We start from the raw sequence: 27,939 nt of genomic DNA, 5'->3' as shown, positions 1-27,939 counted from the left end.
TCCGCTTGGCGCCTACGCACAGGCCTACTGACTAGGAGCGGCCTGGGTCCCGAGGATGTTCCCGGGACCCAGGCTGCTTGGCACCTGTGTATGCAAATTAACCCACCATCTTTGCCAGGTAAATTTGCATATTCACTCCTGATTGGCTGGTGAGCATAGCGGAGGGATGGTCAGTTTACATGTTTCTCTTTTATTATATAGGATGCCATTTAGCTAGAGTATAAATTTCTGGCAATTATGTTTCTTTAGCCACAGAAACAAAATAAATAAAGTCACAATGTCAAGATGGTGAATATTTAACAGTCTACATGTACTAATACATAAAACTGGAGGTAAAAAACACAGGATGCAATTCTTTTCCAAAAGCACTGTTTTTATTTATATAGAGCCCTAACCACTTCAGTGGCAGGAGTGGGAGAGGTTCCTTTTTCAATCCAAGGGCCTCCATAATGTTCATCTGTTGTTACCAAACACACAGGCAAGTGGCATAATGGATTTGGTAAACTGACTACAATGTTTAGTCTCTCTCTGCTAGAGCAACAAGATGAGTGTCAATCTCTGCTTCTGTAAGAATCCTAAAAAGCAAAGGGAAAGAAAACCAAAACTATTTACTTTTTGAAAAATTTTATTATGCAAAATTCCAAACACACACAAAATAGGCTAGTAATGAATACACGTGTACCTAACACCCAACTTCACCAATTGTCAATTTATAGCTAATCTTTAAAAAAATCTATACACCCACTACTCATTCTTTTCGATTATTTTGAAGGAATTCCCAGATGTCATAGCAACTCCTTCTATACACAAATATTACTTGACATCAGATCTAGAATTAGGTCTTTTGAAAACAAAACCCTTTTAGTTGCAGCTATGATAGAAAATATTTAAATATAAAGCTAAACTACACATGAAGCATTCTATTTTAGCTCTTATGTCAAAAATGCCTTTATACCTAGTATAACTCAAGTTTGTATTAGCTGAGAGATAAGAAGGCACTCCATGCTGAGCATATGGTATTTTCTAAATGATGTTTGCCCAAAAGAAATCAACTGCTTGGTAACCTTTAATGTGACCTACCACTGCAGGACCACTAAAAAGTAAAATTTGTCAAAGTGACATTATTTAATGCATTTTGGGGGAATAGAAGCAGCTTATATAGTTGTTGATGTTTATGTTATATAGTCTAGTTATTATTTAAGTAAACTTACTATCACAGGATTCATAAATGATACAAGGGCTTTTTGAAAACACAGGATCTTTGGTTTCTTATCTATTTAACTAATTGATGGAAATAAGAATTTTAAAGGTTATAGGAAGGTCTCAGAATAGAGAAGAAAACAAAAACTAATTGCAGGTCCATTAGAGATATCTGTAAATAGTTCTTGATGAAATTTTACTGATAAAAAAAAAAGAATTGTATTTTACCTTAAAAAAAAAATCTTTTCATACAGAAAACAAAAATGTTAATTTTTCTTAAATCTTTCATGTTTGTATCAATTACCTGCAGGCAACAAAAAGAATAGAAAAAGGCATACTAACAAAAAACTCTTCAAGGCTTGGTCTACCCCTAACCATAACCATGTGTACTTATAATTGTGACCTAAAAGTAGATATACATAATAGTTAATATGCCTTCCCTTCCAGCAGTTTCTCGCATCTGTGGACTTAACTGAAGTATTTTCCACTACTCAAAAAAGCAACCAAGTTCATGGTAAGTAATGACTTCAAAGGGTTGCTGGGAGGATTAAGTGAGCTTATATGCATTAAGCATTCAGTACAGATTTGACTCATGGAAGCTGTAAGGTTAATTTGTGGTAATTAGTCACTTAGTTCACTTAGTAAGAACAGACAGACATCCAGCATCTGTAATTCAATGAGCTGTATTCAAAATTTGGGGCTTCCAAAGATCTCCAGATAGGGTTTGATGTATATTAGTATTTCATATTTGCTCTTCACATATATAACCACTAAATAATTGAGGTTCCACCTGAAAAACTTGAAAACTACTTTGACAGTTGAATTTCTATTGACTTTAAACTAAAAAAGGAAAAACTCTTATATTTACTTCTTACTTTATGAAGGAGGTTATTTTATATCATCTATGGTATTAGATAAAAAATCACTCTGAAACGAGAAGAAAAGCTCTTATATCTGTCTTAAAGAGACATCAGTTAAGTTTAAAAACAGATCTCTCAGGTGCTAAAGGGAAAATACTATAACTGTAGTACAAGAAAATGTTTCCTTTCCCCACGTTATAGGACAAATGAACCCCACATGTCTAACTTTTTAGGCTGGAATTTATCACTTGGCAAACTTCTTAAGTACCTGGTCAACAATATAACTCACCTGAATTTAGGATTTTCAACTGTAACTACTCCAACTTCTATTTCTGAAGGTTTGAAATCAATTGATAGAACAGTAGACAGGCAGGTAATTGCAGTCTGAAAAAAGTTATCAACATTAAAATATAGTATTTTTCAGAGATTCCAAGATTTTCTCATTCCAAGCTTATTCAAATCATGAATTAACCACATGCTATCCATTTTTGCTTCATTTTTCAGTGATGCACTTCTAGAGCTATTAACAGATTGCTTAATTCTAATATGTTGCCTGCCAATGAAAAGAAACTTGTTTATATCAGTTCAGCCATAAATCAAAGGGGTCCATCAAGCAAAATAGAAAGATTTACACGAAACTATTTGGTTAATGACCACTACATGGCAGGCCCTATGCTTAGCATTTGAAGTGAGATGAGGAGAGGATGAATGATATAGTCCTGGCTGGTGTGGCTCAGTTGGGTGGGCATCATCCTGTGCACTGAAAGGTTGTTGGTTTGATTCTTGGTGAGGGCACATGCTAGGGTTGTGGGCTCAATTCCCACAAGGGGGTGTGCAGGAGGCAGCCGATCAATGTTTCTCTCTCCCCTCTCCCTTCCTCTCTCTCTAAAAATCAATAAAAACATTTTTTTAAAAAGATGAATGATACAGTCTTTTTTTCAAGGAATTTATAGTAATAACAATTTAAGAATGTTTTAAGTGGCTCTGTATCTGATGTGATTACTTATGTAATTATGAACTGCAATAAGAGAAAACCTTTAATAAACATCTAAACAGAGCATAGTGCCTCCCAGATGAAAACAAGCTTTATATCACCTGTTAGTATAAATACTGCCAACCAAACATAAAAGTACTAGAGGCCCAGTGCATGAATTCATGCACCAGTGGGGTCCCTTGGCCTGGCCTGTGGGATCAGGCCAAAACTGGCTCTCTGGCATCCCCTGAGGGGTCCCGGATTGCAAGAGGGCGCAGGACAGGCCAAGGGACCCCACCGGTGCACAATTGGGGCCATGGAAGGACACGGGAGGCTGGCCAGCCAGGAAGGGACCGCAGGAGGCTCCAGGGTGTGTTCAGCCAGTCTCGCTCAGTTCCAACTGGCAGGACCCCAGCAACAAGCTAACCTACCGGTCGGAGCATCTAACCCTGGTGGTCAGTGCACGTCATAGCAAGCGGCTGAGCGGCCTTAGCATATCATTAGCATATTATGCTTTGATTAGTTGAACGGATGACTGGACACTTAGTATATTAGGCTTTTATTATATAGGGTTAGATGGTAATTTTCTCTTTGTCATTTGTCAGAATCATGTTATTAGTCTTTAGAAAGGGCTGTATCCCAGACCCTCATTCCAATATCTACTAAATATTTTGTTTTTAACTTCTTGGCAATAAATAAGAGGCTTCTTTAGTCTAAAATTGTTAAATATTTGTCAAATTTTAGCTTGTCAAAAAGAAAAAGAACCTTAGCTTGTCCTAACAAGGTAAAGTTCCCAATCATAATACATAATCCCCTCAAGAACCCTGCATAAATCTAGCTCTATTTTTGTATCTCAGATATAATTTCTCTACCAAGTCATCCTGTGAGCATATTCTTTTACCAGAAAGAGCATTTGGCATGTGGCTATTTATTTTTCCTTTAGCACACCATAAGAGCAACATTAATGACTCAATTTTTTCGCTTTTGCTACTGAGAAGTGTAAGCCTACTTTGAGTGATAACCATGCAGGCTTTTAGGTCTAGTCTTAGATTCCTATTCTTAGTTATATTTTTCCATCTTATATGTGTTTTGTTGAAAGCAATTTCAAATACATTATGGAATGAGATAAGAAATTAAGTAAAAAGCAATCCTCATTGTTCCCATGTCCGCTGAATGACAGCAATTTTACTATTCAGCTAACAAACCTGGATCTTGTGATATAACTCAGGAATAGAGTTTATAGACTGTCAAGTATGCAGTGATCTTCACTATTCCACAGAGCATTAAAAAAAACTTAGCTTCTTTTGGCTAACTTACTTCCACTGTCTGTTCAAATGTCCAATCAAATTTCTTCTTCACTTTTTTTTCAAGAAAGCTGGTTGACTCAGTTTGTTTAACGCCTGCTGCAGTGGCTTTAAACCCACAGTAGTAACCTGCAGGATCACACTTGTACACCTGAGGGCCTTGTTCTTCATCTATACCAATTAAAATCATACCTAAAAAGAAAGAAAGACCCTCATTAAATATCTTATACCTTTATACAGCAAAAATTCTTGTGTTGTCATATAGCTCTTGTTAATCATTACTCTGGCCAACTATTTTAGAATATGTGTTTTGTTCTAAAAAAGACCTGATAAAACAGTATAGCCAGTGTGGCTCAGTGGTTGAGCATCGATCAACCCATGAACCAAGAGTTCGCCGGTTTGATTCCTGGTCAGGGCGCATTCCCAGGTTGCTGGCTTGAGCCTCAGTGGGGGCGTGCAGGAGGCAGCTGATGGATGATTCTCTCTCATTATTAACGTTTCTCTTTCTCCCTCTCCCTTCCTCTCTCTCTAAAATAAATAAAAATATATTTAAAAATAAACAAAGGAGGAAAAAACAAACAAAAAACCACCAACAAAACAAAACAAAAAAACCCCCGATAAACAAAATACAGGTAAACACTGCAAAAGGTTTTAACACAGATTTTTAGAAAGTTCAAATTATCACAAATGTAATCCACAAAAAAATTTCTGAATCCTTCCTATTACTCAAAGCATGTGTCTTTGAATCCCAATTCCTCAAGATATTACTTGGTCAAATAAATTTGGAAAATATACTTATCATATAATTCTTTTGGAGAAAATAATATACAATAGCATAGGTGTTCTAAAGTGTTCTGCTGTAGGTTGACTTACTTTTAGCTCAGTAGTCCTTAAATTTACTTAACCAAGAAACACTTTTCCTCTTTTCTTAAATTTAAGAACTAGTGATGAAAGTTCCAAGGACCTAAAAGTATATGTAACGCACCTTGGGAATGCTGGAGCAAAGTGAAATACACATAGGGGCTAATGTTCATGTCTACACTGCCCATCTTTGTTGCTGTTGGTATACATTCCCCTAGAAGTCAGTATAATTAAAATTCTAAATTCTGTACATAAATTTATTACAAATCTAATGTTATTAGATTGACATATGACGTGGCAATTAACTTCCATCAAACTTCCATCAAACTTCTTTCTACTCAGCAGTATGTATTTAAAGAATGGCTTAACTCCTGCTTTCTTACATTCCAGATCTGAACCTCTTTTAAAGTGTCTTCTTCTAAAATTCAGTATGAACTGACTACTTTTTTCACATTTATATATGTTTTAGAGTCTCCTAATGCGGAATTTTCAACCTTATTTTATTGACAAATACTATCACGGTGATCTGATATCTGCTTTATTCAAAAGTTATGTTACCCTGTAATTTTCTTTACATTTCATACTTGATACAGACAAAGTACAAGAGCAACATGAAAGAGATATCCACTTACTGCCTGGGGGAAGCAAGAAACACTTCTCTACTCCAGGGTCTTGCAAGATGAACAGGGTTTAATAAATAGGTGATAAGGACATGCAAGGCGATCAAGGCAAAAGGAACAAGACATGAAAGGTCAAGATAGACCCAAGGAATGAAAAATGATCTGTGTATAACTGGGTCTTCAGATGAGGGAGGAAAGCAGTACAAGAAAGAGGCAAATTGGGAGTAAACTGTAAGAGGCCTTGCATATCATATTAAGGAGTTTGGGATTGACACACTAGCCAATAGTAATCAGTTTTTCCAAGGGAGCAACAACCAAATTTGACTTTAGAATGATTAACTCATGCAGCAACAGGAAAGACTCAGAAAGAGTGAGAAGGGAGAGAAGAGACAAGTAAATCTAGTGGCAAAGGCAAGAGAAAATGAAAAAGTAACCAGAAATGGAGAAGAAACATATTCTGAGGAAAAGCCTGATGACTAATCAGATGACCAGGGAAGGTGGGGATACAAAAGAAAAGGATGAAAGTAGGAAAATAGTAACGATTTTAAATTTGAAGTATCTGTGGGACATAGAGGAAGGGACTGGGCTAGACCTAATGTGACAGTGGGTGAGACCATACAGACAGAACAAAGAGGGAGAGGACCACAGAGAGAAACTGTTGAGCAACATTCCTAAGAGACCAACAGAAGAGGATGAGCTAAGGAAAGTGAGGTGCAGGAAGAGTATCACCAAAGAAATGGAGAATTTGTGAGAGGTTAAAAAATAGGATTAGATGCTAAAGAAAAATCACTACAATGATTGCTTTAATTTTCATAAATGAATGAATGACACTATGCCAAAAGCAACTTGTGTTGCATTTTTCAGGATAATTTACTACATTAAGTCTAAAATCAGTAAACCATATCCCTCTCCCAATAAAAATTTCCTTGTTTTTTTAAAAAAGAAATTTATTCTAAAAATATGAATCAGGCATATGTGTGTGAGTCTGATTCTTTAGAGTGGTCAAGAAACCGACTACATTGCTAACATGCCTAATTTAGGTATTTCATTTGAACAAGTAATCTAGAATTGCCGTAGAACCCCCATTACAAAAGCCTAATGTAACAATTTGGATCTTTCAAATCACACACACTAAACAAAAATATTTTGATAAAAAGTCTAATAGCATCTAAAGTTTTAAGATAATACTGTAAGTACTGTTGTGAAACCTATCCTTCATTGCTGACTAATGATAAATTATAAAGATTTTCTCACAATTTCCAAACCATATGTTCAGAACCTGAAATAATTTTCTTTATGCATCTTCTCTAAGAGTAATTCTAAATTCATCAATTACTTAAGTACTTCTTAGCATACTTACAACAACCAAGGGGCCTCATTTCAGCATTCTGTGTGTAGACCTGAGAAATATCAGCAATTCTTTTACACAGCATGTCCACAGGAATCTCATAGCCATACTTGTATTTCCAATTAGCTGCCTCATAGCGTGCCCTCTGTACCTGTGATCTGCTGTCAGCTAAAAGCATAAAAAAGGTTTAGTTCTTTAGAAGCAAAGAAAGATCCCCCAAGTCAGACAATTTTCTATATATCTCCATTATGACTTAAGGAAAGCAGAAGTAGTCCACTATGGCTTTTTATTCTACCAATGAATAGTCAATGATCCTATTTAATAAAGAGAGAATATGCTAATTGACCCTCACACCATCGCAAAGATGGCGGTGCCCACAGTCACAAGATGGTGGCGCCCAATCTCCCCAGCCCTGCTGGGGTGGCAGCCGCACATCAAGGCCAGGCCCACCCCCAGGCAGGCCCGGCTGCTCCGCGCACCTGCCTCTGGAGTCCCCCAGTCCCCTCAGCCCCCCAGAGCCGGCCCGAGGCGCAGGCAAGCCTTGAATGGCGGCAGCCCAGTCGCCCAGGGCCGCCCAAGGCACAGGTAACCAGGGCCAGCCGAGGCTTGTGCTGCTGGCAGTGGCAGCAGTAGAGGTGTGATGGGGCGTTGCCTTCCCCTGATCACCAGGTTGACTCCCGCCCTTGAGGGCTCCCAGACAGTGAGAGGGACCCCCAGCTCCAGTGCATGAATTTTCATGCACCAGGCCTCTAGTAAGTATATAATAAAAAGAAAAAATTTTAAGATGAAGTTCTATACACAGTACTGTCGTTTTATTCTGATCCCTTTAAAGGGCAGTACTGTGTATAGAACTGCCAAAATAGTTTCTGTAACTGATAACTCCCAAAGAACAAATTTTAATGAGACAATATTTCTCTTGATCTTTTTTGGTAAGCCTGAATTTTCCCTTATTTCAGAAAATAGAAACCCAAAGTAATTTTTTATAATTCTCACCTACGTCTAACCAATGCCATTATTACTAGGTTTGAGATTTACTGACTTACATCTCCTTACACTATTAACTGCATGTGAAATAAATCATCTGTGAGAGGGGCCCAGTTTCCCTAACAGTAGTATGGATATCTAATTCTATTATACTTTTAAAATTAGTACAAAACTCAAAAATAATTAAAAGAAAATAACAAATCCAAGTAGACATTGAGCCAATTACCTGTCATTCCTGTCATCACACAGCCAATGTTTTCAGTTATCTTGAATAAGTGAGTCACTGTGCTGGAATCCAATAGTTTGTCCTAATGAACAAAATAAATTAGATAATTTTTTAAAAATCTCTGTGTAGTGACAAAAATACTGTGAAATTAAATAATACACTATGTAATAAATAATTTTTGTTTGCTTTACAGTTAAAACCAATCAGTAAATACTAGGTAAACAGAGTCAAAGCAAGAATAAATGTTATTACCTAACATTTATAGGTAATAATAACCCTCTGTACAAACTTGTGAAAAATTCTGGTATTATATTCTGCAATAATCGGCTATCTGGGCAGTATTACTTACAGGTACTTTCTTCTGTGTGACAATTACTGCACAGTCTTTCCCTCTGACAGCTACTGATGTAAGGCCACCCTGGTTAATAGCCTTAAAAGCATATTCTGGAAGACAGAATAGTTTTTTAAAAGGCAGAATAAATTATCATAGGTTCATGCAATGGGATAATAGTCATTAAAAAGAATGAGACAGAGCTATACAAGCTAATATGGAATGCCGGCTAAGACATGAAAGGTCAAAATAATGGTAATAATAAATCATAGTTAAACCAACTCCATTTCTTTCCATTTTAATTTTACTGAAATCTTTTTTATCAGGCTCAAGTACCAAATTTCAAATAAAGATTTAGTTAATTTATTATATCTTTGTCAATTATGTTTAATCATTGGAAAAAAAATTTTTAAATCCTCACCCCAGCATACTTTTTCCATTGCTTTTCAGAGAGTGAAGGGAGGGAGGGGGAGAGACAAAGGAGATAGAAACATCGATTTGAGAGAGACATATCAATTGGCTGCCTCCTGCAACAACCCGACAGGGGGCCAGGGATCAAACCTGCAATCCAGGTATGTGCCCTCGACCGGGAATTAAACCCGTGACTGGGAATCAAACCCAGGACCTTTCAGTACATGGGCCGACACTCTCACCACTGGAAAACACCAGCCAGAGCTATGTTTTATCATTTTAAAAGTGGTTTTTGTGGCCATTATTTCTACTAAGTCTGGTTTATGTAGGTCAAATTTAGTTGCTCTAGATTTTCTCAAGATTTAATATTTTTGTTAACTTTTGGTCAATAACTAATTTGACCATATGCAGTTTTAATTGCTCTTATGTTATTTTGTATATTTTTCCCCCCACCAAGCTGAATTTTTTGGGATCACTTTTTTTTTTTTTTTTTGTATTTTTATAGGATTCTTTAGTTTGTCTATAACAAACTTCAGCTTATATACTTCTAGTTGCTATCAAACTATTACCCAGTTACAAATGCTGGATCAACAGCCTATATAATAAAGCCCTAATATGCAAATCAACCAAACGGGGGAATGACCGGTTGCTATGATGTGCACTGACCACTAGGGGGAGTGCTACTCAGCCAAAAGCTGGGCTCACGGCTGACGAGCACAGTGGCGGTAGCCTCTCCTGCCTCCGCTGCAGGTGGAGTAAAGAGCGAGGGGTCCCGGTCTGCGAGAGGGCACAGGCCGGGCTGAGGCTTCTCCCCGCCCCCCGCCCCCACCGCCGCTCCAGTGCACGACTTTCGTGCACCAGGCCTCTAGTAGTAACATAAAAACAAAGGACTTCGGCACCATGTAGCTGATAATGACTGCCTTTGGAAAGTAAAATTACAGATGAGACTATCCCTTTCTATGTTATGTATTTCCATACATTTAAATTTAATCTAAACATGTATTTTGTAATTAGGAACACAGTAACATAAATTAACATATGCTCATTGTAGGAAATATGAAAAAAGATAAAAGAAAACATTACTCATAACTCCAATCAGTATCTTTATTTTATTTTTTTAAATATGTTTTTACTGATTTCAGAGAGGAAGGGAGAGGGAGAGAGATAGAAACATCAATGAGGAGAGGGAATCATTGATTGGCTGCCTCTTGCACACCCCCAACTGGGGATTGAGCCCGCAACCTGAGCATGTGCCCGGATTGGGAATTGAACTGTGACCTCCTGGTTTATGGGTTGATGGCTCAACCACTGAGCCACACTGGCTGGGCATAATAGATGCTTTTAAAATTCTGTGAGTATTACTCTGGGAACTGGGTCTGAGGCCTGGCCTCATCTGTTCATAAAGCCATTGGTGATGAGGACCAGCTAAGGAAGAATTTTCTTTGATAGGAGCTATAATAAAAATCCTTTATCAAATATTTCTAAATGGCTATATACTGAAGAGAGAACAAAAGAATAAAAAGATTCTAGAAAATCACTAAAGGAAATCTTTAAATCTAGCTTAGGTTGGCTAATTATAATATTTTTACCATCCCATTACATTGCAAATAACTTCTAAAATATGTTTCAAAATGCTCTTCAGTTCTGCTTCGTGTCATAGGTTCGCCATCACTGCCATAGTCTCTTCTTTTTCACATCTTGCTGAAGTGGTTTCGAAAAACAAAACCACACACTCAACTATTCCCCAGAAGAAATTTGTTATCAAAGATAATCTCCAAGGGAAAATAACTCTGGCTGTCAAACACATGTCAATTCAAGATGCAAAACATCTTGCTCCTTGTTACCCGCCTCTGGAGTGACTGAGCCCCTCAGAGAATATTTTGTGGTCTTAGAGAGGATTTATGAATTTGACCCCAAAGGTAATGAAGTAAAAACAAAAATAAATGAATAGGACTAATCAAACTAAAAAGCCTCTGCATAGCAAAAGAAACTGACAACAAAACAAAAGGGCAACCAGCCGAATAGGAGATATTTGCAAACAACAGCTCTGACAAGAGGTTAGTATCCAAAACATATAAAGAACATAGGCGACTCAAGACCAAACAAAAAAAACAATTAAAAAATGGGCAGAGGATCCTAACCGGTTTGGCTCAGTGAATAGAGCGTCGGCCTGCAGACTCCAGGGTCCCGGGTTCGATTCCGGCAAAGGGCATGTACCTTGGTTGCGGGCACATACTCAGTGGGGAGTGTGCAGGAGGCAGCTGATTGATGTTTCTCTCTCATCAATGTTTCTAACTCTATCCCTCTCCCTTCCTCTCTGTAAAAAAAATCAATAAAATATATTTTTTAAAAAAATGGGCAGAGGACCTGAAGAGACACTTTCCACAAAAAGACCTACAGATGGCCAACAGATATATGAAAAGATGCTCAACTTCACTATTAAGGAACTCATTCATTGCTGGTGGAATGTAAATTGGTACAGCCACCATGAGGAACAGCATGGCAGATCCTCAAAAAATTAAGAATAGTTATCAAATGACCCAGCAATTCCTTTTCTGGGTATCTATCCGAAAAACTTGAAAAACATTTATTCAAAAGATACATGCACCCCTATGTTCACTGCAACATTATTCACAGTGGCCAAGTGTGTTCACCACTCTTATTCAGCATATTACTGAAAGTCCTAGCCACAGGATCAGACAAGAAGAAATAAAAGGCATCCAAATTGGAAAACTGATTATTCACAGTTGACATGATATTGTACATAAAAAACCCTAAAGACTCAGCCAAAAAAACGATTAGATTGAATATATGAACTTGGCAATGTAGCAAGACACAAAATCAACATCCAAAAATCGATGGCTTTTTTACACACCAATAATGAATTCTCAGAAAGAGCAACTAAACAAACAATCCCATTTACCAATGCAACAAAAAAATTAAGATACTTAGGAATAAACTTAACCAAGGAGGCAAAAGATCTGTACTGGGAAAACTATAGGACATTGGGAAAAGAGACAGAAGAAGATATAAAAAAAGTGGAAGAATATACCATATTCATGGATTGGTAGAATCAACATTATTAAAATGTCCATACTACCCAAGGCAATCTACAGATTCAATGTAATCCCTATTAAAATACCAATGGCATATTTCACAGAGCTAGAACAAATACTCCAAAAATTTATATGGAATCAAAAAAGACCCGAAATAGCTGCAGCAATTTTGAAAAAGAAAAACAAAGTTGGAGGAATCACAATATCAGATTTCAAGTTATACTACAAAGCCACTGTAATAAAAACAACCTGATACTGGCACAAGAAAAGGCACATAGATCAATGGAACAGAAGAGAGAATCCAGAAATCAACCCAAGCCATTATGCTCAATTAATATTTGACAAAGGAGGCAAGAGTATACAATGGAGTCAAGACAGTCTCTTCAATAAATGGTGTTGGGAAAATTGGACAGATACATGCAAAAAAAATGAAACTAGACCACTAACTTACACTATACACAAGAATAAACTCAAAATGGATAAAAGACTTAAATGTAAGTCATGCAACCATAAAAATCCTAGAAAAAACCACAGGCAGCAAAATCTTAGGCATCTCTCATAGCAATATGTTTACTGATACATCTCCTAAGGCAAAGGAAACAAAGGAGAAAATAAACAAATGGGAGTCATCAAAATAAAAAGCTTCTGCACAGAAAAATAAACCATCAACAAAATGACAAGAGAGCCCACTGGGAAAGATGGCAGCATAGGTAAACACCGGAGACTGCTGCCGCAAACAACCACTTCAAAAATACAACTAAAAGCTGAACGGACATCACCCAGAATCACAGGAAAGCTGGCTGAGGAGAGATTCTTCAACTAGAAGGAGAGAGAACAGCATACCGAGGCTCAGAAGAGGCGCAGTGTGGAAAATACAAAGGTGCGGAGGTGCGGGCTGGTGGCTGAGGGCGCGGTTGTCGTTTTCAATCAGGAGGGAGTCTCAGACTCTGAGCTCCAGATCCGGGCGAGTCTCTAGGGACTCAGACTCAAACGGGAGAAGTGGGATTGTCTGGCATCAGTTGGAACGTGAGGGCAGCTTTCTCTCCGGGGTTTGCAGCGGTTGCTGGGGTTCTGAGAAGCAGAGCCTCTGGGAACGAGACTGAGAGCAGCCATAACTGCTCCCTCCACCCGCCCTGTTGATCCCCTGCGACCCGCCCCGCCCAAGCCCTGTGCAGAGCCATTTGCCAGATAGTCTCAGGCAAAAGCTTTATTAGCACCTCTCCAGAGGACAGAAGTTTTCCCACGGCAGACACAGCTGATTCTCACAGCCAGTCAGCCTGGTGGTCAAATCCCTCTAGTATTAACTACAACAATCAAGGCTTAACTAGAACAAGACTGCGCACAAAGACCACTAGGGGGTGCACCAGAAAGCATAAAAAATGCAGAGACAAAAAAACATGACAGAAATGGAGGATATAGAGCTAAAAAACGCAATTTTGAGGGCTTTCAATAATGTGCTAGAAGCTGCCGATAAACTTGATGAGAGCCTCAAGAAAACTAATGAGACCCTCGATGTTGTGATAAAGAACCAACTAGAAATTAAGCATTCACTGACTGAAATAAAGAATATTATACAGACACCCAATAGCAGACCAGAGGAGCGCAAGAATCAAGTCAAAGATTTGAAATGCGAAGAAGCAAAAAACACCCAACCGGAAAAGCAAAATGAAAAAAGTATCCAAAAATACGAAGATAGTGTAAGGAGCCTCTGGGACAGCTTCAAGCGCACTAATATCAGAATTATAGGGGTGCTAGAAGATGAGAGACAGCAAGATATTGAAAACCTATTTGAAGAAATAATGACAGAAAACTTCCCCCACCTGGTGAAAGAAATGGGCTTACAGGTCCAAGAAGCGCAGAGAACCCCAAACAAAAGGAATCCAAAGAGGACCACACCAAGACACATCATCATTAAAATGCCAAGAGCAAAAGACAAAGAGAGAATCTTAAAAGCAGCAAGAGAAAGAAAGTCAATTACCTACAAGGGAGTACCCATACGACTGTCAGCTGATTTCTCAACAGAAATGTTGCAGGCCAGAAGGGAATGGCAAGAAATATTCAAAGTGATGAATGCCAAGAACCTACAACCAAGATTACTTTATCCAGCAAAGCTATCATTCAGAATGGAAGGTCAGATAAAGAGCTTCACAGATAAGGAAAAGCTAAAGGAGTTCATCACCACCAAACCAGTATTATATGAAATGCTGAAAGGTATCCTTTAAGAGGAAGAATAAGAAAAAGGTAAAGATACAAATTATGAACAACAAACATGCATCTATCAAGAAGTGAATCTAAGAATCAAGTGAATAAATAATCTGATGTACAGAATGAACTGGTGATTATAATGAATCAGGGACATAGAAAGGGAAGGGACTGACTATTCTTGAGGGGGAAAGGGGAGTGGGAGATGCGGGAAGAGACTGGACAAAAATCGTGCACCTATGGATGAGGACAGTGGGTGGGGAGTGAGGGCGGAGGGTGGGGCAGGAACTGGGAGGAGGGGAGTTATGGGGGAGGGGGGGGGGGAAGAGGAACAAATGTAATCTGAACAATAAAGATTTAATTAAAAATTTTTTTAAAAAAAGAAATGACAAAAAAGAGTCCACTGGGAGAACATATTTGACAATAATATCTTATCTAATAAAGAGGGAATATGTAAATTGACCATCACACCATCACAAAGATTGCGGTACCCATAGCCACAAGATGGCAGCACCCAGTCCCCTCAGCCCTGCTGGAGTTTCCCAGTACTTTCAGCCCAGCCGGGGGAGGGGAGGGGGGGCGGCAGGCCCACGGTGTGGCCGGACCCGCGCTCAGCCCCCCAGCTGCCCAGGGCCAGCCTGAGGCTCAGGCAAGTCTCGGATGTTAGCTGCCCAGCCACTCAGGGCTGTCCAAGGCTCAGGTAACCAGGATCAGCCGAGGCTTGCGCTGCTGGCAGTGGCAGCAGCAGAGGTGTGATGGGGGCATCATCTTCCCCTGACCAAGGGGTCGCTTCCCACCCCTGAGGCTCTCGGACTGTGAGGGGGGCAGGCCTGGCTGAGGGAACCCCCTCTAGGGCCTGAATTTTCATGCACTAGGCCTCTAGTCTATACTAATAAAAGGGTAATAAGCTAATTAGACCGGATAGACCGGATGTCTTCCAGACATCCTCCGGACAAAGATGTAGCGGCTGTGAGGGCCGAAGAGGGCCAGCAGCCGTGGCATCTGGCAATGGCAGCAGCAGCGGGGTGATGGGGACAGCACCTTCCCCTGATCGACCCAGGTGCCTCCTGCAGAGAAAGGCCACACTGCAGCTTAGGCATGCTTCCCCTGGAGCAGGCCTAAGTCATCAGTAGGACATCCCCCGAGGGCTCCCAGACTGTGAGAGGGGGTAGGCAGGGCTGAGCCGCCCCTGCCCCCCCCGCCCCCCGGCCGTGCACAAATTTTCATGCACCGGGCCTCTAGTATCTGATAAAGGGTTAATACCCAAATATACCAGGAACTCATACAAGGTGACAAAAAGAATATAAACAACCCAATTAAAAAATGGACAAAGGACCTAAATAGACACTTCTCCAAAGTGGACATACAGATGGCCAAGAGACATATGAAAAAATGCTCAAAGTCACTGAACATCAGAGAGATGCAAATTAAAATGACAAGGAGGTATCACCTCACACCTGTGAGAATGGCTACCACCAACAAATCAACAAATGACAACTGCTGGCGAGGATGTGGAGAAAAGGGAACCCTAGTACACTGTTGGTGGGAATGCAGACTGGTGCAACCATTATGGAAACAGTATGGAGTTTCCTCAAAAAATTAAATATGTGGAACTGCCATTTGACCCAGCAATCCCACTTCTAGGAATATATCCTAAGAAACCTGAAACACCAATCAGAAAGAATGTTTGCACCCCTATGTTCACAGCAGCACAATTTACAATAACTAAGATCTGGAAACAGCCCAAGTGCCCATTAGTATACGGGAGGATAAAAAAGTTATGGTACAGCCCTAACCGGCTTGGCTCAGTGGATAGAGCGTCAGCCTGAGGAATGAAGGCTCCCAGGTTCGATTCCGGCCAAGGGCACATGCCTGGGTTGCGGGCTTAATCCCCAGTGGGGGTGTGCAGGAGGCAGCCAATCAATGATTCTCTCTCATCATTGATGTTTCTATCTCTCTCTCCTTCTCCCTTCCTCTCTGAAACCAATAAGGAAATATTAAAAAAAAAAAAAAAAGTTATGGTACATGTATACCATGGAATACTATGCAGCAGTAAAAAAAGACTCTCTTACCCTTTGAGACAGCATGGAGGGGCCTGGAGAATATCATAATCCTTTCTAATAAAGAGGGAATATGCTAATTGACTCTCACACTGTCACAAAGATGGAGGCGCCCACAGCCAATAAGGAGGGAATATGCTAATTGACTGCCATGCCCTCAAAGATGGTGGCGCCCACAGCCACAACATGGCGGCACCCAGTCCCCTCAGCCCCGCTGTGGTGGCAGGCGTGCAGGAAGGCCGGGTCTGCCCCCAGGCTGGCCCGGCCACTCTGTGCGCCTGCCTCCAGAGTCCCCCAGTCCTCTCAGCCCCCCAACCACCCCGGGCTGGCCCGAGGCACAGGTAACCAGAGCCAGCTGAGGCTTGCGCTGCTGGCAGTGGCAGCAGCAGAGGAGTGATAGGGTGTCGCCTTTCCCTGACCGCTGGGTTGCCTTCCGCCCCTGAGGGCTCCCAGACTGTAAGAGGGGGCAGGCTGGGCTGAGGGCCCCCCCCTCCCCTCCAGTGCATGAATTTTCATGCACCGGGCCTCTAGTCAGTCAGAGAAAGACAAGTATCACATGATCACACTCATATGTGCAATTTAAGTAACAAAATAAACTGAAGAATGGAGTAGATACAGAGACATGGAATCATGGAACGGAATGTGGATTCTTAGAGGGAAGGCGGGGGAGGGTGGGTGGGTGGGAGGTAACTAACTGAAAACCTTGTATGCATATATGCATAACCCATGGACACAGACAATAGGGTGCTGAAGGCCTGGGGCTGTGGGTGGGGGTAGGTGGAGTGGGGCTGGGGGTGGGCTGGAGAGGGTCAATGGGGGAAAAAGGGGGATATATGTAATACTTTCAACAATAAAGAATAAAGAAAATAACAAGAGAACTAATCCTATATAATAAAGAGGTAATATGCAAATTAACCATCTGACCATCACACCCTCACAAGATGGCCACCCACATGTGGTCACAAGATGGCCACAAGATGGCCAGCAGGGGAGGGCAGTTGGGGGCAACCGGGCCAGCAGGGGAGGGAGTTGGGGTGACCAGGCCAGCAGGGGAGTGGTTAGGGGTTGATCACGCTCGCAGGCAGAAGTGGTTAGGGGCAATCAGGCAAGCAGGCAGGCAAGTGGTTGGGAGCCAGCAGTCTTGGATTGTGAGAGGGTTCTGGCTGGGCTAAGGGACACTTCCCTCCCCCAGTGCACGAATTTCGTGCACCAGGCCTCTAGTCTATATATATATATATATATATATATATATATATATACACACACACACACACACACACATATATATATATATATATAAAATAGAACGGTAATATACAAATTGACCCTCACTCCATCACACAGTTGCAAGATAGCTGCACCACAGAGTTCCCGTAACAAGACATAACAAGCAATCAGCAGGGACCTGAGGCTCCGTGGTGCGGGGCCATGGCAGGGGACCTGAGGCTGTGCCCCCTCCTCCCGGTGGGGCTTGATGGGGGACCTCAGGCCGTGCTCCCCGCCCTGGCACCAGGCCGGGGGACCTGAGGCTGTGCCCCTCACCTGGCAGGGCTTGACAGGGGTGGGGCTGGCCGGGGACTTGACTCTGGGTCCCACAGCATGCCTCAGACTCTGACAAGAGGAAGACTTTCATATATATTTTACTAATTTTCTTTCATCTCTGACACTTCTATTATAGAGAAAGTGCAAATAGCAATATTAAAATATTTCCTCTAATTAATTCCCTTTTAACGTGCACTGGGCCGCTAGTGTGTGTGTGTGTGAATATATATATACACACACATATATATATGCATGTATGTATGTATATATACATATAACCCTAATACACAAATAGACCGAACGGCAGAACAACCATTTGCTATGACGAGTGCTGACCACCATGGGATGTGCACAGAACATGGCGGGTGTTGGCTGCAGCAGGATGGTGGGACAGTGAGCGGGGGTGCCAGACCAAGGCAGGGCACCAGTCGCTGTCATTAGGGCAAGCCTCTGGTGGGTACTGAAAATTCTTTGCTCCCGCACACCGCGGTCCCACCCAGTGCTCACACCTGCTGTGAGATAACAAGTGTGTGTGTTTTTTAAGCTGCTAAGTTTGTGGTAATTTTTAAAAAATATATTTTATTGATTTTTACAGAGAGGAAGGGAGAGGAATAGAGAGTTAGAAACATTGATGAGAGAGAAACATTGATCAGCTGCCTCCTGCACACCCCCTACAGGGGATGTGCCTGCAACCAAGGTACATGCCCTTGACCGGAACCGAACCTGGGACCCTTCAGTCCACAGGCTGACACTCTATCCACTGAGCCAAACCAGGTAGGGCAGTTTGTGGTAATTTTTATGCAGCATAGAAAACTAATACAATAGTCTTAATTGTTTATATTAGAAAAGGTTTAAAATCAAAGATTTAAGTTTCCAGGGTAAGAAACTAGAAAAGGGCAAAGGTAAACCCAGATTAGAAAAAAAGAAACAATAAATATCAGAAATCAAAGAAATAGACAAAAGAGAACGTCAGAAAAAAACAAATAAATAATAAAATGAAATAAATAATAAATAATAAAATAAGTAAACTTTAATCACGTCAACAACTGCATTAAATGTTAATGGACAAAATACTCCAATAAAAAGTAGAAATTGCCAGAATGGATAAACTACACAAACAAACCAACAAAATTATAAACACTTTGGTGTGCTAAAAAAAAATGGTCCCTAAGTGATATCCATGTCCTAATCCCTAGAACCTATGAATATTACCTTTTATGGCTTAAGAAAAAAGGATCTTTGCAGATGTGATTAACTCAAGGACCTTGAGAGGGTAAGGTTATCCTGGTGGGTTCAAAATGCAATCATATCACATGTATTAGAGAACCAGAGGGAGATTTTACACACAGAGAACGAAAAGGTGATGTGAAGAGGCAGCAGAATAAGATTTGACAATGATGCTGGTCTATGAAACTGAAGTGATGAAGCCATAAGCCAAAGAATGCTGGGAGCCTCTAGAAGTGGAAGAAGTGAAGAATACATTCTCCCTAAAAGCCTCCAGAGAGAGCACAGCCCTGCATGACACTTTGATTTTGATCCAGTGATACTAATTTTGGACTTCTGGTTTCCAGAACTGTGAGAAAATACATTTCTGTTGTTTAAGCCACCAAGTTTGTGGAAATTTGTTACAACAGCCAGAGGAAACTAATATAAATCTCTAGCTAGAATAATCAAGGAAGTGAGAACACAAATCATCACTATCCTTAATATTGCCTAATTGTCTACTGCTTGCTTTTATTACCCAATTGTTCAGAACACAATTTTGGCCTAAAAAACATTCCATCTATGGCCACAGAGAGCTATTAGTTTGTAATACTTACCAACTCTCCTCTTACATTACCCTTCATGTTTATAGATCCTGATTCTTCCCACACTCATGTCTTTGTTTCTTTATGTCCAGCCGGGATTGCCTTCTCACCCCTATGTTCACCTAGCCAAAGCTTGCCCTTCCCCTTTAAGCCCCTGCCATTTCCCATGGACACTTTCTCTGGATTCCGATAGAATTTCCTATTTCACCACTAAGTTTAGCATTTAAAAATGTGTATTTCTACCTTCCACATCCAAACTGGAGAGTCAAAGAAAGTAGGAACCAAGAAACTTTAAAATTAAATTTGCAACCAGAAGATGCTAAGTAAAAGCCAACTTACTGAAGTTGGCTTGGAATGCATGGTTTTCTAGAAAGATTCAAATTAACTAAAAGTCAGATAAAATAAAATTAGGATTTAGTTTTTCTTAGGGGAAAAACATCTGTTAACACCTGCCCCTCATTCGCACATAGCAAAATCATCTAGGGCTGGGACGTATTTTGCAGTTTTCAAATTCCCACCAATCCTTGTCATATCTAACCTAGCATGTTGCACTCATTTGTATTATTTATCTGGTCTGCTTACATACAAAATAGAAAAGCCACAAAAGATAAAGTAACCCTCCACCACAGAATAAAATCTTGTCCCACAAAATAAAAAATATTTACATATTAAAAAATGTTCAATAGAGAATGCACTTGTGAATTTGCCAGAATTCATTAAAGTAGTCCTCTTCCTCCCTCCCTCTCTATATAGACTAGTGCTAACCAAAATAATCTTCTGTGATGACAATGTTCTATATTTGCATTGTCCAATATAATAGCCATTAGCTACATATGGCTATTGAGTACCTGAAATGTGGCTAATGCAACTGAGGAACTGAATTTTGAAGTTCTTAAAGAATATCATCCCTACTTCTCCAAACTTCCCTTCTCATCTCTTTCATTGCTTCCACCTCTTCAGCCAGCTCCTTAAATTGGTATTTCCCAGAATTCTGTCATTTCTCCCTATCCCTGGGTGATTTTATCTTATCACTATTGTCATTTTTACCTCTGAAGCTATACTTGCAAATTTCATGCCTATTTCACCCACAGGCAAATCTGCTACTTTTCTTATAGTCCTTATCTCAATGTTATTACTAACCACGCAGTTTTCCAAGCTACAAACCTGGGTACCATCCTTGATTCTTCACCCCTTCTCTCTCAAATGTCCACTTTTATATCTACTCAGAGTCTCCTCTTTATCCTTTCTTTCTCAATACCTCATTAAGATTTATATGGATTAGTTAACAAGTTTCTAGTTGGTCTTCCTGCCACCAGCCCCTTTCTACTGTAATTCTAATTCTATACTCAACCCTCCTGCATTCTGACTTAATAATCCTTGATAATGACTTTTGCTAGCTATGTCCAAAACCCATGGGACAAAGTCCAAACCCTAGCATGGTACCCAAATCTCTTTAAAATTTTGCTACAATCTATTTTTCCAGTTGTCACTGTCTATGCTCCAGTCACACTGAGCTATGCACTGGTCCCCCAAAAGTTCCTTATCTAATCTCCATCTAAATCAATTCATCTTCTCCGAGGAACCTTTCCTGGCTCTACCTGGAAGTGTCACTTCCTCCAGTGCCTTACTTTATACTGTTATTTTAGTACTCACCATGTTATAAATTCCAATAAAATTTTATACACTTGAATCCCCATTATAATACTACTACCATAAATTTATATTTTGTAATAATTTCCAGAAAAATAGAAACTGCCAGGTAAAGGATTTAGAGATAAGGAAGGCCACTTAAGAAAAAAACGGAATGGTTTATGGGCAGCATTGAAAAGGCGTATTTATTTTTTAAGGCCAGAATTCAAATGCTGGAAATAGTAATTATACACTTTATTTACATCACTAAAGATTTTATTTTATTTGGACAAAATGTCAGAAACGTGCAAAACTAGCAAACACTATTATGGTAATCTTAGTAATCTGTTCTTGAATGCCCAAGACTATACAGGAAAATGATAACTGATATCCCATTTCCCATTTTAAAAAATATATTTTATTGATTTTTAGAGAGGAGAGGGATAGAAACATCCAACGGCTGCCTCCTGCATTCCCCCTACAGGGGGTTGAACCAGCAAGCTGGACATATGCCCTGACCACGAATGGAACCATGACTTGCTGGTTCATGGGCCAACGCTCAACCATTGAGCCACACTGGCTGGGTCCATTTCCCATTTTTTAAAGGGGATAAATTATAATGAATTACACTCAACCGTTGAGTCCCCATTTTTTTAGATTGTAACTTAAATAATAGTAAAGTATGTACCTATATGTAAATATTTGGTTGAACCACACAAAACAGTCATTTTATAGGTAAAAAAATGATCAAAACCGACCTAACAGCAAACCATAAGATTAGAATGCTTCCTTGATCACTAACAAAATGGTTAATGAATTGTTCTGTATAGAGACCTCTTTCCACAGTAATCTCTTACTCTGCTTCCTTTCCTACAAATTTCCCCAACACGTTCCCAACATTTCTGGGACTTATTTGTGTAATACTGGGGGAAAACAGGAACTAGATATAAAAGGCACTGTGACAAAGTGTTCAGGACAAGCACACAATGCCAGACAATGGCTCACAGTAGGATGCCACCAATAGTGGAGAGGCACATCCCCTGTATGGATGCTCATCAGCATCTACAGGTGATTTTGAAGTTCTGCCAATTATAGGAATGCACCTCAAGATTTTTCTCACTCATAATTTTGTTTAAAGTGTTGTACTGAGTTTTGGGAAACAAATAATACCATCCCCTCCCCCATATAAACACGGGCTGGTGAAAAAACGAATTGAAAGATCCAAACATTCTATGAAATTTGGTTATTAAAAGAATTGTTCTGGGGCAAGAGGTAGGTTGATACTCTGCAGGACATGTCCATGTTCAATTTCAATGCCATATGACTAGAAACTTTCTGTTAAGGTTTTTGGAAGTTGTTCATTCTGCCTTTCTCTAACCTTGTAACCTAAACAGGAAGTTTGTTTCATTTCAAGTGTCTCCAAACATTACACTTTCAAACAGTGACCTACAAGCAGATGGAGTCACTAAAATTCTTGGCACTGGTGGGAAGGGGAATATCAAGTTTCAAAACATAGCAGTGTTTGATCTCGTTACTTTTTTGTATGTAGTTATAATAAGTATGTATTTATGTATACATATAATAGGTATGTATTTATGTATGCATACATACAGATGTAAGCATGTGTACACACCGACATTAAACTTCAAATCAGATTCAAGGAAGGCATGAGAAGTCTGGGTTGAGAAACACTATTTTAAAACAAGAGTATTTTTTTTAACAGCAAAAGAGGCAAACAAACAATTAGTACTTCTGAGTCCATTTATTTGTAAAATCCTGATTCCATTTTTATCACTTATTTCTTCCTGACAGCATCCTTCACAGAAACAATTATTGAGCACTTACTATGTGACAGACACTGTTATAAGTACTTTACATCTATTAACTCATTAAATCCTTACAGCCCCATAAGGTAGGTGGAATTATTATCTCTATTTTACATATGAAGAAAGTTCTCAAAGTTGGTGTGGAGCAAGGACTCGAACCCAGGAATCCTGGTTTCAATCTCTTTAGTCTATCTCTACCAGTCCATTTCTTTCCTGTCCTTTATCAATATGCTCCTTAGAAGCATCCAGGCAGTGCTCACATCCACCTGGCAGGCAAATTCAAGTGACTGCCCCTCTCCTCTCTTGCCAGACCTATGCAGCAAAAGATCAGCAAGCAGAAGGGAGCTTTGAAAATAGCCAGGCTTATTTGCTCCACCTGGGCCTTAGTGGCCCCACTGATAACTTGGGGAATTCCTAAAATTAGATTTCAAAGGTAGGTGCTCTGTATATAGCTCTACAGATTTTCTACACACATGCACGGTCACACACATGCACACACCTTGAATACATATGTCAAGAGAAAACTTTCAATAGTTACATAGGGTACAAATGACAATCAAAAATCTTTCTTGCACCACCTGGTTTGGCTCAGTGAATAGAGCATTGGCCTGCGGGCTGAAGGGTGCAGGGTTGGATTCTTGTCAAGGGCACATGCCTGGGTTGCGGACTCGATCCCCACTACAGGGCGTGTAGGAGGCAGCAGATCAATGATTCTCTCTCATCATTGTTGTTTCTCTCTCTCTCCCTCTCCCTTCCTCTCTGAAATCAATTTAAAAAAAAAAATCTTCTCCCTGCCCTGGCCGGTGTGGCTCAGATGGTTAGAGTGTCGTCCGTACACCAAAAGGTGGCAGGTTCAATTCCGTCAAAGCGCATGCAGAAGGCAACCAATTGATGTTTATCTCTCACATCGATATTCCTCTTTCGCCCCCCACCCCCCGCAATTCCTCTCTCTAAAATCAATTTTTAAAAAAATCTTTCTTCCTACTCCCTGGAAGCAAACACTGTCAACAGTTTGTTTATAATTATGGTTAGCATTGTAACTTTAAATTTATACTTCTATTTTTTGATTTATCAACTTTAGACTACATTTATCTCGAGTCCCAACTATGAAAGATGAGGAGGATACTCATTTTTTAAAATTATTGATTTTAGAGAGGAAGGGAAAGGAAGAGATAGAAACATCAATGATGAGAGAGAATCACTGATTGGCTGCCTCCGGCACCCCTCCCCTCCCACACACACACACACACACTGGGATAGAGCCCACAACCTGGGCATATGCCCTGACAAGGAATCCAACAGTGACCTCCTGGTTCATAGGCCGATGCCCAACCACTGGGCCATGCCATACTCACTTTTCCATTAATCTTTCCTTCCCTTGTCATTTTCCCACTTTTGTTATATTATTTTTCCATTATCAATGTTAAAGTTAGCATTCTAAAATTTCTATATACTTTATCTTAGGCAGGTTCTAAAGTTTATACACTAATAAACAGTATTTATGATATTAAGATAATGTACATTTATTTCACTAGAGAACTAAGCATGCATGGACTATAAAAAAGGATATATTCCAGGTCTACAGAGCAACTAATCTAATACACCAAAAGAGAAAAACAGGCATCTAATAATCCTTACTGAGCACTTAATACTGTACAATTACTCTACATACATCACCTTGTTTAATCCTCAAAACCACCACAAGGAATTATCAGCCCAATTTTGCAAAGAGAAACTAGACTAAAGTTATATCATTTGGATGGCTAGTATGGAGCAGAGCAGGTGTCTGAACCCAGGTTACGGCTCCAGGGCCTGAACTCTTCACCACAATACTGCTTGCTCATACTAACTATTCTTTCACTTTCCTTTTCCTAGCAATGTCTAATTAGTGCTCTGAACAGCAATGGGAGCGTGTTATTTTACAAGGCAGAGTTTAAAATCATCCTACTAGATATTATTGATCATATTTCTGTCTAGATATTGGTCATTATTGATCAAAATATTGATCATATTTTTCAATTGGGGATGAGTTAAAGGGGTTACTGAATTACCCAATATGATGTTGTTTTCTTACTACATTATATTAAGTATGTAGCCATATAGCGGACTGGTCTGATTCCAAATTAACTTTATTTCTAAAATGTACAGGTGAAGAGAACCTCATTTATAGGCCAACTCTATCCTTATGCTTTCCAAACACAGGTTATATTACTGTCCTTGCCAAGGCACTGAGGTGCTAAACTCCCTCAAAAATAAAACCATTCTGGGCCACGTGTAAATCAGGATCTCTTGATATTAAATTCTCTATGGCAAGAGATTAAGGATCCGAATTAGAATCACAACCTAAACGCTGGCACCACTTAGAGCCAATAAAATATACTGTAATACTGAACAACTGATAACGAGTACAGTGTTTATTCCCACTAGAGTTGTTACAATTCCGAACCAGCTTGTAAACTACAGAGTCAAACAGATATGGCTTAAAAGGGGATGTTTCACCAGCAGCTCTACAACTGACAATCATTCTTTCCACCTACCAGTTTTCCAAAGATGTCCTGAGCTCTGCAAATACCAGTAAGTTGGTATTTTTTTCTTTGTCTCCGTTTGTTTACGTTATCTGGCACTCCCTTTAAGTTCAATATAAGAGAGGCTGTGGCATCTTTGTATCCCTTAAGACTAGCAGAATCTGGCGCATAGAAGGCCCTGAATGCCTGTGTGGAAACAACTACCTCAGGACAAGGAAGTGCATGCTGCAAACCAAGGAAAACGGAGAGGGAACGTTTTAAGTGGGAGAAGTACAGACATCGAGTCCACCTAGGGCTAGGCCAAAATGAAACAAGTTCCTAAGCCTCAGGAAGTCAGGAGGCAGACGTTTAGGTCCTGCCTTCCTTAGCTCTTCATTGTGTCCAGGCGGTGCGGCCGCTCGCCCTCCACAGCAAGAGGCCTTCAGCCTTCGGGCCCCGGACCCCTGCCTCCAGTCTGGGGTGAGACCACCACGGGACGTCCACCCAGACGAGGCCCTTCTCCCGTCCCAACTCCGGCCATGCTTCAGCCCCGGACTAAACTCCGGGCCGCGCCATGACAGAGCATTTCGAGTGGACCAAAGGCGGACCTGGTTCACTCACCTACTTGGTAGAGCCGGCCCTCGGGTGAAAAAATGGTAATGTGGCGGTCAAAACCTGCGCTGGAACCGCGGGACATGTTGATGCAGCCACTACTTCAAGAACGGTCTCTGGGCCCGGTAGCTCCCTAACCAGGCGTACAAGCCCCTCCGGAAGTCGCAGCGACTGCTTCCGGTGCATCGGCCAGATTCATCCGCTCTTGCGCGCCGAACTCACGACTCCAGCGTCGGTTCGCGCGCGGAGGGAGCTCCGACCCCGCCCCTGGTGGGGGTGGGGCAAGGGACGTAGGGGCTCGGCGTGCGCTTGCGTCGGGGTCGTGTCTGCGCAGGCTCAGGGTGCCCGGTGAAACGCGGTGGTTGTGGTTTAGAGCTGTCATCTGGAAAATGAACTGACTGTAACAAGAACGAAAAAACTTTCTGGGGTCCAGAGTAGTGATTTGCCATAAAGTGTGACCTAAATGGATCGTGTATTCCACAATCTCTCGTTAGTTTTGGGCCCTGTATAACCAGCCTGCGTCTAGATTGCTGGCGTCATTTCTAACCTATTCTTTAAATAAAAATAAAAAAAATATAAAAAAATATATATATATTGATTTCAGAGAGGAAGAAAGAGAGAAAATAAACCATCAATGATGAGAAAGAATCATTAATCGGCTGCCTCCTGCACGCCCCACACTGGGACTCGAACCCACAACCCTTTCTAACTTATTCTTTACCCACTCACTTTCCTTCATGCTGTGGGGAGAAATGGATTGCAGCCGTTAATTTTAGTTACAGAAGGGAGCGGATTCTGGTAGCCACTGGCAATAGAAAAAGTTTCTTCTGAGTATAAAATGAAAAACATGATGTTAGGCTTGTGCGCCCCTCCCCCCTAGTTTGTGCACCAGGAAGGCCAGATATACCAAGGTTTCTGGCACTTTAATGCCTGCTGTAAGTACATTCTTAAGGAGGGATTCTTACCTCTTTAATGTATTTCCTCTTAAATTCACCTTCCATTTAAATGAAAAATTTGTAAGGACTTCTTAAGCAGTTTCTTGAGGAACCTCCAGTTTCTCAAGAGTGTTTTTAAAAAATAAATAAATAAATAAACCTCTATTTTATTAACCTGAAAAAAATTCAAAACTGAAACATGATTGAGAAAATACTTAAGTGCAAACAGCATCTCTGGCACACAGGGTACTTTCCAGCTCTGCCTAATTCCCAAGTGTCCTGATAAAAGTCCCTTGCTTTGGTTCAGGTCCCTTCACTCAGGACCAACCCAACCCCTCCTGACCTTTTTTTTTTTTTTTTTAAATATATTTTTATTTATTTCAGGGAGGAAGGGAGAGGGAGAGAGAGAGAGAAACATCAATGATGAGAGAGAATCATGGATCAACTGCCTCCTGCATGCCCTTTACTGGGGACTGAGCCCGAAACCCAGGCATATGCCCTTAATTGGAATCGAACCCGGGACCCTTCAGTTGCAGGCTGACACTCTATCCACTGAGCCAAACTGGCTAGGGCTCCTCCTGACCTTTTGAGTATTTTTTCCCTCAGATTCTGAGTGAGCTTCATGCACTATAATTCCTATAGTTTTC

General features: G+C 40.5%; 1 protein-coding gene across 1 annotated transcript; it reads right to left on the bottom strand.

The window, feature by feature from the left end:
- Positions 1-352: 352 nt before the first annotated feature.
- PSMA6 (proteasome 20S subunit alpha 6) lies at positions 353-26,533 on the bottom strand. Its single transcript, XM_070428013.1, has 7 exons — positions 26,367-26,533; positions 8,726-8,820; positions 8,377-8,458; positions 7,179-7,334; positions 4,351-4,529; positions 2,350-2,444; positions 353-575 (listed from the first exon to the last, which is right to left on the bottom strand). The coding sequence occupies exons 1-7, from the start codon at positions 26,440-26,442 to the stop codon at positions 518-520; spliced, it is 741 nt and encodes a 246-aa protein (XP_070284114.1). The 5' UTR covers positions 26,443-26,533; the 3' UTR covers positions 353-517.
- Positions 26,534-27,939: the final 1,406 nt, after the last annotated feature.

The sequence above is a fragment of the Myotis yumanensis genome, unplaced genomic scaffold (assembly GCF_028538775.1).
Source record: "Myotis yumanensis isolate MYYU_CA2020_CCGP unplaced genomic scaffold, mMyoYum1.0.hap1 SCAF_1, whole genome shotgun sequence".
Taxonomy (NCBI): Eukaryota; Metazoa; Chordata; class Mammalia; order Chiroptera; family Vespertilionidae; genus Myotis; species Myotis yumanensis.
Note: the sequence above shows the minus strand (reverse complement) of the source record. Positions and strands in the feature narration are given on the sequence as shown.

What these genes read in the sequence shown, in the direction of transcription:
- PSMA6 (XM_070428013.1), bottom strand. Translation starts at nt 26,442, where the DNA reads ATGTCCCGCGGTTCCAGCGCAGGTTTTGACCGCCACATTACCATTTTT. An exon ending in GGGCCGGCTCTACCAAGTAG is followed by an intron (nt 8,821 to 26,366) that starts GTGAGTGAACCA and finishes TCTGTCTTCCAG; the next exon opens with AATATGCTTTTAAGGCTATT. An exon ending in GTTGAAAATCCTAAATTCAG is followed by an intron (nt 576 to 2,349) that starts GTGAGTTATATT and finishes TTTGCTTTTTAG; the next exon opens with GATTCTTACAGAAGCAGAGA.